At 33.2% G+C, this 15,181-nt stretch overlaps 2 protein-coding genes across 10 annotated transcripts in view; one reads left to right on the top strand and one right to left on the bottom strand.

Annotated features, from left to right (window-relative positions):
* Positions 1-15,181, bottom strand: part of LOC125675520 (glutamate carboxypeptidase 2-like) — a 283,989-nt gene that overhangs the window by 187,518 nt on the left and 81,290 nt on the right. The gene's annotated exons all lie outside the window — the stretch shown is intronic.
* On the top strand, positions 896-13,950 carry LOC125675850 (microtubule-associated tyrosine carboxypeptidase-like). Of its 9 annotated transcripts, XR_007370683.2 has the most exons (10): positions 902-1,021; positions 1,770-2,244; positions 3,358-3,508; positions 4,735-4,903; positions 5,962-6,129; positions 6,453-7,198; positions 7,679-7,711; positions 8,367-8,411; positions 11,611-11,645; positions 13,101-13,138. XR_007370683.2 is itself a non-coding variant. In XM_048913676.2 (9 exons), the coding sequence occupies exons 2-7, from the start codon at positions 1,826-1,828 to the stop codon at positions 7,703-7,705; spliced, it is 1,680 nt and encodes a 559-aa protein (XP_048769633.2). In that variant the 5' UTR covers positions 902-1,021; positions 1,770-1,825; the 3' UTR covers positions 7,706-7,711; positions 11,611-11,645; positions 13,101-13,950. The 9 variants fall into 9 exon arrangements, 6 of the variants coding, with proteins under 6 accessions (XP_056014487.1, XP_048769633.2, XP_048769629.2 ...); XR_007370682.2 differs by having other exon boundaries at positions 11,611-13,950; XM_048913676.2 differs by lacking the exon at positions 8,367-8,411 and having other exon boundaries at positions 13,101-13,950.

The raw sequence follows: 15,181 nt of genomic DNA on the forward strand, positions 1-15,181 counted from the left end.
GTCTTATGCTATATCCCCCCCCCCCCCCTTGTTTTTCCTTTTATATCGTATTCATGTTTAGAGACTAATTTTAGATGTTAATTTTATGTTTGTGTATATGTTTTAATGCAGGACCACGATGGAAACTAGCTATATGCTAATTTGTGTTATCCTGGATAAATAAAGGTTATTATTATTATTATTTACCTTAAACTTCAAGTTGATAATTTATGGGGGAGGAGAGGACGCCGGCTGCACCCCTCCTTAAATCCGCCACTGATAATCATATGAGTACGTGCAGGATCCTTCCTTCTTGTCCCATGTACCCCCTCCCCCCCCCCCCCCCCCCCCCCGCCCTCCACTACTCATGTTTGTATTTCACTGTGCTTCAATCCATTTCAACTCTATATTCTTATGTTTGTAATATTACCTTCTTATGCCCTGTTTGGGCTCTGCATTGCAAATAAATCTATTCTATTCTAAGCGCATAACCCCCAATAAAAAAAAGAAAAGAAGGAAGGATATAGAACCGATTTATCATAATTCCCCCGCCGACCACCTTCATAATTAAGTCAATTTCTACTTTCTGTAAGGTACAGGAAAATCACATGCATAAATTATTGGCTCTATCATGCTTTAGGTATATAGGGCCTACAGATGCGGTTCTATATTTTAGTTTTTTTTTTAGGCTTGTGGCCCATATACTCTTATAATATTAAGATATTCTATTCTATTTATCCAGGTATGATAAAAAAAAAAAAAGGTGCTTTGTTTGCAAATAAGATACTTTAGAGTCCAAATTTGGTGTAATGAGCTACCTAATACCAGTGATCAAGGAGTGGCGGGAGCGGGGGGAAAGACAAGTTTATTGGACAGAGCCATTCGGATATTCTCTGCATTCTTTACTACTGTGCCATAAATGTGACGTCATTGCACTTCCCTGGCGACTATGTTATTTTGATATGGCGGCAGATTTTTTATTTTGCAGAATATGCAAAATTCTGAATGATGCAGACCTATAGGGCCTACCCACTTTAAGGAGGTATAGTGAATTTAATGTTTGTTTTTACTTGCAAACAAAAGGATAAGATAAAAAGAGAATGGTTTATAATATGGAGTAAAGCCCGCGTGTACGTAAATACCATCATGATCAATGACCATTTAAATCTTGGGACTTTCATACTTTAACATTATTTGTCAGTTGTATTGTCAATTAATGGATGCTGTTTACATCACCCTGTTACTTATGCTAATTACTCAGTATGCGACAAAAGCACCCCTTCACAGATTAATTTAATTTAAGAAAGTTCAAAAATTCTTGTTTTAGGCCTAGCCTAGGTATTTTTTTATTTCCGTTTTTCTCATTTGCGCATTTAAATTTTCCACTTTCAATCTTATGTTTATCTTAAAAGCTATGTATATACATAGATGCCTCTTCTTTTAGATACATGTAATGATGCAATATGCTCCCAATGCCGACTTCAAATTTCTCTAGAGTCGCACTTATATTTTGTCAGTATTGGGATCATATATTGCATCGTTTCATGAACAGCTCTCAACAAAATGGGGGGAAAAGAGAGCCTGGGTGTGTTGCCAGTAAGAGAGTATTAATTTATATTTTTATTGTTAGTTTATATAAATGCCCCTTAGCACAAACATCTTCGCAGCAATTAAAGGGCCCCCATTGGAAATAAGTTTTCAAGCTTTCATGGGTTATTCTTGGTATTTATGTATTCTTGTACATGTATGTCAGTATATATACAAAAATAAACAATTTTTCTTCTTCCCAGATTCTCTGTGGTGGCCGTTTATCTGGCAGTCATACACAACTGTTCTGGGTTTAAACATGACCAAGAAATACCAGCAACGAGCTTTCTCTGGAGGTAAATCCACTAACATAAAAACCCTAGAACAGCAACCAGCCAAGTTTGCCACTGCAATCTGTCCTTTGAACTTGGAAGAGCAGAAAGAGCGATTTTTAAAACATGGGAGGCTACCAAAATTTGTGTTGAAAGGCTCCGAGGAAGAAATCGAGCACCTTTACAACAAAGCCAGTAATCAGATTAGATTTGATCTATTTGGAGAAGCTGAACACATTTTGAATGTTGTGAAGCAAAAATACGGAGATGGTCATAAATACCTGGAAGCTATGTATGGAGAGAAAATTACCAAAGATGCAGCCAATGATATCTTATTGGAGTACCTTAAGGAAAATAAATTAGATGGAGCCATGAGCATTATATGGTGTACTAATTTAGCTTCAAGGTTAGTATTTTTGCAGTTACAGTGTTTTACCTAAAATTTCATTTTAAAGTGTGTTTTTTTTTGTAAAATAAAAAACCCACTATGGACTTCTTAAAAGCTTTACAGTAAAATAAAAGTGAGCCAACTCTAAAAGTGCAAGTCAGTTTTTACGTGTAGTGAGATTGTTTAATTTATATTTTAGATATATACAATTGTTCTGATATTATTTTGTCTGTGCTTTTAAACATGTAGTTATTTTGCTATTGTGAAGACAAAAATAGAGAACACAGTGATATATTATCATCATGTTGGATGTACTCAACAAAATTATGAAATATGGATCAATATGATTAAATTGAATAATACAGGCACCATATGGAAGATACTCCTAAATTTTAAAGCAAAATAGAGATGAAAAATTATGTATGCTTTATGTCTGTCTGTACATGTACATATGATCATTTCAGTGCCAGAATGATGTGGGTTGATAATGATATAATTTCAGTGCCAGAATGATGTGGGTTGATAATGATATAATTTCAGTGCCAGAATGATGTGGGTTGATAATGATATAATTTCAGTGCCAGAATGATGTGGGTTGATAATGATATAATTTCAGTGCCAGAATGATGTGGGTTGATAATGATATAAATTCAGTGCCAGAATGATGTGGGTTGATAATGATATAATTTCAGTGCCAGAATGATGTGGGTTGATAATGATATAATTTCAGTGCCAGAATGATGTGGGTTGATAATGATATAATTTCAGTGCCAAAATGATGTGGGTTGATAATGATATAATTTCAGTGCCAAAATGATGTGGGTTGATAATGATATAATTTCAGTGCCAGAATGATGTGGGTTGATAATGATATAATTTCAGTGCCAGAATGATGTGGGTTGATAATGATATAATTTCAGTGCCAGAATGATGTGGGTTGATAATGATATGATGTGGCTTGGTAATGATATAAATTCAGTGCCAGAATGATGTGGGTTGATAATGATATAATTTCAGTGCCAGAATGATGTGGGTTGATAATGATATAATTTCAGTGCCAGAATGATGTGGGTTGATAATGATATAATTTCAGTGCCAGAATGATGTGGGTTGATAATGATATAATTTCAGTGCCAGAATGATGTGGGTTGGCCCACATGCAAAATACAACAAACCAGAAGCAAGGAGTTACTCTTTCTGGATCAAGAACACGGATGACAACAACTTCCTCAGGGAGTGTGGAATCCGATGCCTGGCAGACCACGAAATAGGAACACATTTCGTATCCTTAGCAAATTATTGAATTTCAGCGCAAGACAAGAGTGACCACCATAGAGCCACCAAACTGAAATCTTAAAACTACATGGGTCTCTCACACTTCCTGTGTACACACACATGCTAAATGTAAATGAAATGCCGGCTTGTCTTGTCATAAAACTACAAACAATGAAAAGTACACTGTAATGTTTAGTGATGAAACGATTGTTGCCGACAATCGATTGTCGATCGTTTCTGGCTCATCGATTCTGATTATCGATTCTATTTTTCATAATCAATTGTTGTCTGTACACTAATTCATATCTAATCCGAGATTCATCTGACTGTTTAATCCCTCTTTTATATCGAGACATGTGCGGGGGAGAGTCAGAGTGGACTCCACATTGAAAACTGGGAATTCAGTGACACCAGCTAGTGTGTTTGCTGCACATATCCATAAAACTAAATAGAAATAACCCCAAAAATAATAAACATTTATTAACTACATGTAAATACCAATTACATGTATATCGATCATTGATCAATACAGTTCTTCTGATTATGATCGATTATGAAATTTTTCCGATTTTTCAACACTAGTAATGATTATACTCCGTATGAAGGCTAAATACATAAAATATTTCCAAATTTTATACTTTCTTAAGAGAATTTAATTCCTTAAAAAAAAAAGCATAATAGGAGTTTGACTATGGTTTTACACGGTTAAGCCTACATACCACTACAGCTAGATGTATACTGTAACTTGCTCAACTCTCATATTAAGTTTTTTGCACCAAAATTAAATAATTAACAGTAGAAGTTTTGATTGTCACTCATATCTATGTAAAGTGTATTAATCTAAATGTTGAAGTGTAACAGATTCGGATCAAGAAATGTCATGCGTTATTTGGACACTTACAAATACTTGTATTAATTGCTTTTCCCAGTTTGTGTGTTTTCAAACACATATATAAGAATGGTGTTTTCTATGTTCTTTATACAGTTGTACTTCTATTTGAAATGAATTTTCTTTTGCATATATAGTATAGAGTTTTTATTTACATAATGTGTGATTTTAATGTTTTGATTCTTTCTTATTTTTGGCAATACTTCATCCTGTTTATATCAAATCAGATCGAAATAGAACTTTGGCATTAGCAAAATTTGATAATCAGTTTTTAAAATCCAATTTGGCATCAATACTTATTACTCTCATGCAGTGCATGTATCTTAATTTCCTTAACATTATAGTTTCGATCTTTTAACGATGGTTTACAGCCTTGGTTTATGGACAGGAAGCGCTTTGGTGTTCGAGGTCTGGGGAGTTTGGAACAGCTTCGGACAGAGGAGGGGCTGGCCTGTATCAACACAGTGCTGAATGCCAAAGTCCGATACCTATGGAGCTCAGCTCTTCAGTATTGTAAGATTTCATTGTGTTTTATATATCTGTATACACTTCATTGTACATGTAGTTATATTATATGCAAGTGGTTCAGATTTGTTTCAATTTGAGAAAAGCTCTTGCAGAGTCAATTATTACTTTTATATTCATTTACCACTATTTTATATAGATTTTTGTCTTTGGGGTATACAGCACCTGTGATTTCACATTTTCACAAACTCACACTGAATAATGTAAATTCCTAAATATACGCGAGGAATTTATCATCGAGAGGCATCACTCGCGAAATAAGATTACTCACTTTTAATTTTCTGTTGTGAAATTACATGCAAGAACTTGTTATTAACAGATGACATGCGAATTCACATTTACGTGATTTGACATATACAAGTCATTCTGCCATTTTAAGTACTCGCATAAAATAAGGAATCTGCATTAGCCATTTCACAAAATTAAGTACTCGCGTTATATAAGAAATCTACGGCTTCGATATTTGACCCAGATTTCATTGTAAAACAGCAGTGTAATTATCACATATTTGTCTCTGCATGTTTTGAAGCCATAATGTTTAAACCTCACATGACCGCCGAGGTGGCTGACAGGTTAGAGCATTCGCCCAGCATGCAGAAGGTCGGGGTTCGAATCCCGGACGTGACAGAACTAAGTTGTTAAAATAGGTAGTGACAGTTCCATTGCCAAACACTCAGCATCAGGTGTGAATGTCACAGGTCCTCGGAGATGACCTTAAAAATGGATGTTCTGTGTCACAGTGGTTGTGGCACGCTAAAGAACCCTCATTGCTCGATGGCAGCTGTAAGCGCTGAGCATAGGCCAAAATTTGAAATCCTTCACCGATCGTGGTGATATCTCCATATGAGTGAAAAATTCTCGAGTGAGACGTTAAATAAGATACAATCAATCAATCAATTAAACCTCACATTGGCACAGCTCTAAATGTGATTTCTGCAATAAAGAAATGACATTATATACAGAACTTTCGGGAACTCTACACTGTATATGTGTTTTAGACTGACAGATTATGCATATTTGCTGGATATATTTGGATTATTTTGTAGATGCGGCCTGTAAATCAGCAGAGATGACATTTAAGCAGCTGTTTGATCACCTTACCGTGTTTGTCAAAAGCCCAGACCACAGATGGCGCCTTTGCATGAGAATTAAACGAGGATTGATAGATCCCAATGATTTGGGTGGTTATGGAAAAGATCAGTGCTATTTTGAGGGTATTTGATTGTTTTTATTTTTTCTCTGATTTGTATTTGTTTATTTGTATTTGTTTTTATATCTGAGTAGCACAGGAATGTTCAAAGAAGAGTTGCTCCCCTTTACTCAGATTTGGACAATGAACTGACAAATGATCTCCTTATAACTTAGCCATGAATTCTATAGAATATTATGCTTATTTTTTGCACATTTGCAATATAATTATGTATTTTTTGAAATTTTTAAAGTGTTTACGGTAACCAGTTTTTGAAATGAAGTACAGTTGTATATACATGTATCAGAAATGTTGAACTTTAATTTGACTTCAGTGTTGTATTTTTAGGTGCTGTGGAAATATTACGCAACATAGACAACATTGATTTCCAGGTTTTGATGAGTGGTAAAATGTGTGTGGATGAAATGAGCAGGTGCAAACGGTTAGCACGACAAGACTGTCTCCGCATGCCAGCCTTTATGAAAAATGAGACAAAGTACAAAAAGAATCTCAAAGCTATTGCAAATTTGAATGGTTTGAATACTCCTCGGCCACGTATTCATCCCCCAATAGCTTATATACAACGTCTAAAAAGGGGGCGAAGAATTGGCCCCGAGAACTCTCGCAAGGTGAGAAAAAAATATAGGAAAGGGAGAGGTGGTAAATTTCGGGTTAAAGGTCAAAGTTCTGATAGCTTTTCATCTGAAGCCACAGAGAGTGAGTGTGAGGAGGGTAGTTGCACTAGTTTGAGATCTAAAACTGAAGCACAAGAAATGCAGGGAGGGGAGACAATAAAAAGATTTCCGACAGAGTCCAGTGCTGACAGTGGCATTTCTTCCGATCTTGACTTGCCTCACCATGATGCAGGTCTAGATCCCTCTGAAGCTAAATTAAGATCTAATAACAACAATGAAATTCTTAATGATTTGTCTGAAGATTGTCCCGCTTCTCGTTTATCTCCTACTTCACTGTCTGGGTCCATTTGGAGCTTGAAGTCGGTAACAACCAACACAAACAGCAACATCTGTACCACTGTTATCCACCAGGACCAGTGCCCTGACCAGAGCCCTGACCAGTGGAGTAGCCGGTCTGAGGTAACGCTGCATGGCTCGCAGACTGAAAGCGGATTGTCTGGGTTTTCTTATCTAACTGATTTTGGCGTGAAAAAGTTGAAGTCAATTTACCCCGACTCTGTCTATAAAAATTCACATTCTCCAGAATTGTGCTCCAGTGTATCAAGAGTTGTCAAAATCTTTGAGTCTGGCAGAGAAAATTTCATATACCCTGAAAAGTGTAGTTTATTGGACAGTGAAGATAATGTTCGTTGTACCAAATCTGCCATAGAAAGTGCGTTTACTTCATGTGTTCAAACTGAGAGAGAGTGTTCCTTTTCTCCGTTTCCTAAGTTGTTAACGAGGCGGGCGAGGTCTGCCTCCAATAGATTACCCTCAGACTCCACAAAAATTGTGCCAAAGTAATCAAAGATTATGCAATTCTGGAGATAATGAATTTTCATACAGAGAACTGAATGTACAGTACACAATATTTTTTAAGGAGGCAACTCCTCATTTCAGAAACACATGATTGTGACATTTTTTTAACTGATGGTGAGCATTTTTGATCTTAACACTGCATGGCTGAATGTATTGACACGTTTCATGATATCATCAGCATTTACATTCATGTGATTGTTCTATTTTAATAGTCTAGTCATCATCATTTGTATTTTTAATAGTTTTTATATATTTTTTTTTAGATATAATTGTTAAAAGTAAATTGGATACACAGTTGTCTACAACATTGTCTGCTTTGATGCTGTTACGTCTTTGTTACATGTATACAATATTCACTTTGTCATAGCTGCTATATCTGTGTGTCAAAGGTTTAGTTGAAAGAGTTTTAAAAATACTAAAAGAATCATTCATGTGATAAAATCTGTGTCAGTCTATATTATAATTTTTACTTCTCCTCTTTCTAATTGAATGATATACCAAGTCTTTCATCAGTACAAATGGATGTTGAAGTGTTTAGAAATTTGATTGTAAACAAATTATCCAACAAAATTAGTATATTTAGTGATCTTTTTGATATATTAATAATTAATTAATTGAGACTATTAAAGATTTGCTTTAGCTCGTTTTTATCAAGGTAATTTTTATACATGTATAGGGTAAATTATTTATTATTTTTGATACATTGTATAATTTGTCTAATAATAAGTTTGAAAACTGTGCATTGTAAAGCCTGCATTGCATATTACAGAGCAGTGTACAAAATGGTGATGTTAGTTCACCAAAGTCATTCTGGGTAAGTTTTTTTTTTATGAATGGAAGTTTCACTTTTGGTTGCATGTAGTTTGGTAAATGGAATACTAAACTTTTGTAAATGGTGGCTGTTGTAAGATCGTATCTAGTAGAATTTTTCTTTTTCCTGTCGTTATTCGTGACATTGTCTTCGGGTGTTTTGTTTTTCTACAGTCAAAGTCGGTGTACCAAAAAGGACAATTACTTGTTCACAACATTAGCTTTAATAGTGCCCAATGGAAATTTGTTTTTCAATCTGTAGGTGGTAATTTTAAATGCTTCAGTGATAGAGTTTTTTGTCTCAAGCTCAGTCGTCCTTATTTTCTTTTATTTTAATTTTTAGTAGAAATTATTTTCTGCATAATATAGGTATAATGATTTATTTTATGTATATATATGTATTACCCTTTTCTCCTTTTCTCAAAATCTTTTACTTTTAGGGATATATTTGAGAATTTTCAATGATATAATCTTGTTTCTGTCAAAAGAAATTTTTATTATTATATTGGTATTTTACCTGGTCTGTTTTAGAGTTTCCATATTTTGGTAGTTCCTAACTGTGGCAAGTAAAAGTAAAAAATGTAAAGTATTAACAAAGGTAGTTCATAATGAACATTACTATTGTAGCAAAAAAGGGGGATAAAAATCTTTTAATTTGTTCAATTGGAGGTTGAACCTGGGGCCCTTGCATTACTAGTTAGATAATCCATCCACTGAGCTAACCAGGCCGATATGTGAAGTTTAGCGATATTACTACAATATAGAAATTTAAATCTATTTTTGGAAATCATACACGACTCCTCATATTAAGGAGATGAAAAAAAAATTTAGGGGGAAAAATACAAGAAACATCACATATGTAACCTTAAATCAAGAACTAAGAAAATTTTAGTCTTTCAATCTTGAATTTTTCATGATTTTATTTAAGTTTACTTGAGCTATAAGTTCATGTGAGCTTTTTTTATTACACTTTATCTGTCTAATTGGCAGTCTCTCCATCTGTCTGTAAACTTTACACATTTTTGATTTCTTCTCCAGAACCATTTGGCCATTTTCAACCAAACTTGCCATAAAGCATCCTTGGGATAAGGGCCAGTTTAGAATTGTTACACTCATTTCAAAGGAGAGATAGTTAAGAAATGATGAAAATATGAAGACATCTTTTAAAATTCTTCTATTGAACCACTGGACCAGAAGAGAAAAACTTATGTAAAAACTTCCTTAATGAATGATTCCTAATTGTTCAAATGATGGCCCCTTGGGGTAGGGTGAGGCCACAATATGGGATCAAAGTTTTACATGGGAATATATATAAAACAAACTTTTAAAAACTTCTCAAGATTATGAGGACCATGATTACTTATATTAGCATGCAATCATCCTAAGGTAGTGCAGATTTAAGTTTGTTTAATTCATGGCCCAGGGGAGGTAGGATGGGACTTCAATAGGGGATAAAAATTTTACATAAAAATAATTATGAGAAAATCTTTACATATCTTATTTACTTATTTTCAAGAGCAGCAATGCCATGATTAGTCATATCAATATGCAAGCATTCTTCAGGTAGCACAGATCAATGCCCCAGAATATGTAGGAAACTGTAATTAAAAAAAAAAATCTTCTCAAGAGTTGTAGGGCCACACAAAATCATATTAATATGCAAACATTACCAAGTTGTGTGGACTCATTTTTTCTTCTTCAGATTATGGGCCCTGGGGGTTAGAGTGGGGCTAGAATCAAGGAGCAAATTTTCACACGATACATTACTTACATTAATAGGGGGGGGGGGGGATCTTCTCCATAACAGCAAGGCTAAGCTAGTAATATTGATGCATCCCAATGTTGTGTTGGTTCAGTCTTTTAAAAAATTTCTGATGGAAAACAACAGGACCAAGTTAGCATTGTGGCCCATGAGCCTCTTGTCATTTTAGTAGTATAAAGAATTTTGTAACATGTATTTTTGATTTTTATTCTTTACAAATGTATACTTTTGAGAATTGCCAATGTACACTGTATGTAAAATTTTGTACAAAGATGTGCTTTGTACTATGAAATCTTAATTGCAATTATATGTTTGTATGTTTATAAAATATTTCTCTCACAGAAGTAAGTTCTTATTACAAACTTTCTTCTCATCTGATAGAAATTTTAATTGTATTTGCAAATGTTTTGCACATCTTATATTTAATATGTTCAAAATTAGTTAAATTAGTCCTTTCAATTTTTCCCCCCATTTACATTACATGTTGTTTGTCATGGATAGTGGCATATTCTATATAATGTGACCATTCAACATGTTTCTTCATACACATTTTCTTTAATGTTGAATTGATATCTCATTTCCCCCTCATCTTGATACGCAATTTGTTTTACGTTTGGTCAGAAGTCAATCATCAATGTATTGGCCTTTGTTTTGTTTGTTTTTTTTTTTTTGTTTTTTTTATACTTCTGATGTCTATGTAAGTGTATTTTCAAACATGGACAGTTTGTGAACATATTTATTGTCATACTTATTCTTGTGGAGAATCTGAGGGATGAAGACTGTTCGTTCATTAAACATAATTGAGTAAATTATGTAAATGTAGACACCCCCACCCCCACCCCCTAAGAAGTCCAGCATTGATAGGCACTTTATAAATGTAATATAGATTATTTGATGCTATATACAAATAATGTATATGTAATATTAGTCTTCAGTGGGGTGTTTTCTTCATTTTTTGGGGTCATTTTTATATTAACAGCATTACTTAGAAGCTGTGGATTAAATGATTAGTCACAGAATGCCATTGGATACCTATTTAGTTCTTGAACTATCGCTCTTTAGTAGTGAGTCCATTATCATATTCAAATTTACATAAAAACATCAAACATAAAAAATATTATATCTTCCAGGTTATTGATTTGGAATTAGGAATTCATCGTAACTGTTTGAAAGTGAATTTATTGCTTTGGTGATCCAGCAAATTTCAACATTAACAAAGAGTGCATCTCTCACATTATTTAACATTTTATGCTTTATTAACAGTAGTTGGTGACCTTAGGAAGAGTGAAAGCTTAAGCATATCAATAAATAATGCAATTAGTTAATATTTTAAATGTTTTAACATTGAAAATATATTATCGTTATTGATCTACCATTTGCACACAATTTGAGGCACTTATTAACAAAAATCTAAATAAAGGGCCTTTCATTTCTTTTTCAGAAAATTAGCTGTTGGCCACTACGATTGCTATGCAAGTAGGTGGTAGTGAAATTTTTGTTACAGACTGTATGAGCCAGACCACTGAGAGTGGTAGTGAATTTTTGTTACAGCCTGTAGGAGCTAAGATCTTGGCTTTGTTGCTTTGTGTCATTTTGGACTTGTGGAAATGACATTTATCTATTCTAAAGTATCTAAACTTACTGCCATAGGAAATATTGGCCCTGTGAAATTTAGTGCAAACTGCCATATGACGATGTGTACCGGTAAACTGCAGAATCTTACTCACTGATATCTGCTTAAAAAGTAATTGTTATAGTAGAATTCATATACATGTAGCATTACTTTATTAAAAATTTAAATGTCTTTCCTAAGAAAAGCTAAAAAGAATTTGCAAGTATCCTGATACAATTGAAAACAAATTCAGATAAGTTAGGTTGCTTATCACAGCATTTGGTTATTGCTTAGATATATTAGAAGGCTAGCTTTTGACAACTTGAAGGTTTAATGTCAAGATATTCTTGGCACCTTGTGACTACTAAACCGTCGATATAAAGAATTTTTCCTGTCCCTCTTTCACTAAACTGAAGCCATCTGAAATTAATTCTGTGTTTAACGTCAGATCAAAACTTACAAGAGAGGGAGGAAAAATATAAACCAAAAAAAGTTTCAAACAAATCATTTATCAATTAAAATTTATTTGTATAGGGAGAAATTGAAAACAATTCATATGTACATATTGATATTTGAGTCTAGATGTTGAGCATGTATTTTGTCATCAAAAGTAAAACTTAATGCCTAATTTGAATAAGAATTTCTTTGTTTTTGTCAAAGGGTGATTTCACCAAAAACTACATGTGTGGTCGACGTTAAATGTATAATTAATTCAGGACAGCCATATGGTGAATAAGTAGATCTCTGATATAGTTTAGTTTTACAACAATCCTTCTTATTTGATATACATTGTTTAGAAAAACTTGGAATCCAACATTTAGAATATTGTTCTCTTGATATATTGGTAATATTGAAAGTTTGTGTAAAGGCTTGATAATTGGTATAGCTTAATATTTACAATATTTATTTTTACTTCAAGCTGAAAATGCTAAAATATAGTTGAATGTTCATAATATAATTGTTAAAGTCTGAAATAGTGGAATAAAGAGTTCAATAACATGCTTTATAAACATTAAGATTAACCAATATTAATTACAATTTGTTGTAATTTTTGTGTAGTGATGGTATAATGTGTGTGTTCGGTAAGGATTTAATGATTTGCCTGACTAGCGTGTAATTCAATTAATATTTTTTCACTAATGTGCCAAAGTTTATACCTGTTTACGTTTTTTTTTTTTTTTACATACTTGCATATATTAAAAAAAATCTCATACATTAAACCAATGCAGCGATGGTGTTACAATATTAGATACATTTTTGTATAAAAGATGGAGAAAATAATCTATAAATAGTGCCTTAATGAATGCATTTTATTATAGCCATGACTTCCCGAAGAGTGAAAAGCTCCCACCTATAGCTGTGAACAGACAGTAACTCTTTCCCTGTCAGGCATCTTCTAACTCTGTTTTACATGTCTGTGTGCCATGACATTTGACAATGTTATATCTGTGATATAGTCACGTAGTGTTTGTGTATTTCAACACTCTCTACTCAGAATCAAAAGGTCTCATTTTGTTCTTGTTGTGTAATTTTTCGTCCAGTTGTGTGCAAATGAAGTAGATTGGGTTTTTTTTTTTGTTGTTGTCATAATCAAGTTAATTTATAAGTAGCACTAGATTTTAGTGTGAAGTTGTTGATGTCATATTTTGTTATTTGTTTATTTTATATATACAAGTTTATCATGATTCAAATTGTATTTGGGGTCATTTCTTTAGCATTGATTATGTAATTAAAATGTTTTCAGCTAGTACAAGTGATGCAATGATTATAACGGAACCTCAAGATTCTTAAACAACTTTGACATGTATTTTTTTTCCACATATACATATTTAATATAGGGTATAAGACTTCATACAAGTCTGTAATTGCGTTTTAAAAAAAAAAAATTGAATGATAATCGGCAAAGGTTTCAATGGTTGTGGTACAGATGTAATCTCCGAGAAATTCCATACACATGTATTTCATTGTACGTATAAATTATCTGACAATGAGTATATTTTATTTTTACTCTGTAAGCAGCAATTGCCAAAAAAAAAAGTTTTATTAAGAAAGTTATGTGTAAACCATATACAGACTGGTATAAAGAATCATAGGTTTGACTACTATGCAGCTTTTAGAAGTTTTACATACAAAAGTGCTATATTGACAATAAAATTTAGTCAAATTCAACAGTATTGTATTTTTACTAATTGTCAAGTATCTGCATTTTCATTTAAACAATAAAATGCTTTCTTTGTTGTTTCATCGGGTGATGAAGGTAGCTAGCATTGCAGAAAAAATGCATCATCCGTTTTTATGTGGGTTGTGTAAAAAAAATTCTACAATGACTGCTACCAATTTAATTAGAATTAGATGTTAGATCCGCTCACATATATTGTACATGTATTTGCTACACAAACATATTGAGTGTGTGTGAGCGGATCTAACATCTAATTTTAATTAGATTTTGACTGCTACCTTCATCACCTGATGAAACAACAAAGAAAGACATTTTATTGTTTATATTATTATGTATTGTTTTAAAATATAAACTAGAATTAAGTAATAAAATATCATATGGTCAACCCATTTGTTGCATTAAACAGAACAGCCAATGCACCCTTTGACCTTGATGATGCTCCATATTTGGAAATGATTTCAAATACAGGTGGTACTAAGAAAACTGGATTGGACTAGTTTGCAACAAACATGCATTCATTTTCGGAGATGAAAGCAATGCCAATTTCAAAAGAAATGTAAGAGAAAGGATTCATTATTTGCTGAACTCCCAGTGTTGATGGTGATGAGCAAGACCATGATACTCAGACACTGTTATTAATGTAGTTCACAAATTCACACAGCAACAAAACCGTACAGTTGTAGTTCACAAATTCACACAGCAACAAAACCGTACAGTTGTAGTTCACAAATTCACACAGCAACAAAACCGTACAGTGTTCATAAATTCACACAGCAACAAAACTGTAGAGTTGTAGTTCACAAAGCAACAAAACTGTACAGTTGTAATTCACAAAGCAACAAAACTGTACAGTTGTAGTTCACAAATTCACACAGCAACAAAACCATCATTTGGCATGACAGTAACAATAGAATTCCATGAAAATGAATGAAACCATAGTCATGATAGAATTCAAGAAAATGAATGAAACCATAAACATTTTACTTAAAACTATTGCCCTTAACAGAAAACTTAGCTCATGTTATTTTAATTTGACATGTAAGAGAGAATCATGATTGCAAGGGAAACTGCCTTTCTTGGACTTTCAGACTGTGATTATTTACATATACATGTACAGTATTTACATTCACTGAATCTTTTCACTTATATTCCTTTTGACATTGCTTTCATCAAAGACAATGAATACATGTTTGTTGCAAACTAGTGCGATCCAGATTTTTA

This window comes from Ostrea edulis, chromosome 3 (genome assembly GCF_947568905.1).
Source record: "Ostrea edulis chromosome 3, xbOstEdul1.1, whole genome shotgun sequence".
Lineage (NCBI taxonomy): Eukaryota > Metazoa > Mollusca > Bivalvia > Ostreida > Ostreidae > Ostrea > Ostrea edulis.

What these genes read in the sequence shown, in the direction of transcription:
- LOC125675850 (XM_056158512.1), top strand. Translation starts at nt 1,826, where the DNA reads ATGACCAAGAAATACCAGCAACGAGCTTTCTCTGGAGGTAAATCCACT. An exon ending in TGTACTAATTTAGCTTCAAG is followed by an intron (nt 2,245 to 3,357) that starts GTTAGTATTTTT and finishes ATATAATTTCAG; the next exon opens with TGCCAGAATGATGTGGGTTG. An exon ending in AGATCAGTGCTATTTTGAGG is followed by an intron (nt 6,130 to 6,452) that starts GTATTTGATTGT and finishes TTGTATTTTTAG; the next exon opens with GTGCTGTGGAAATATTACGC.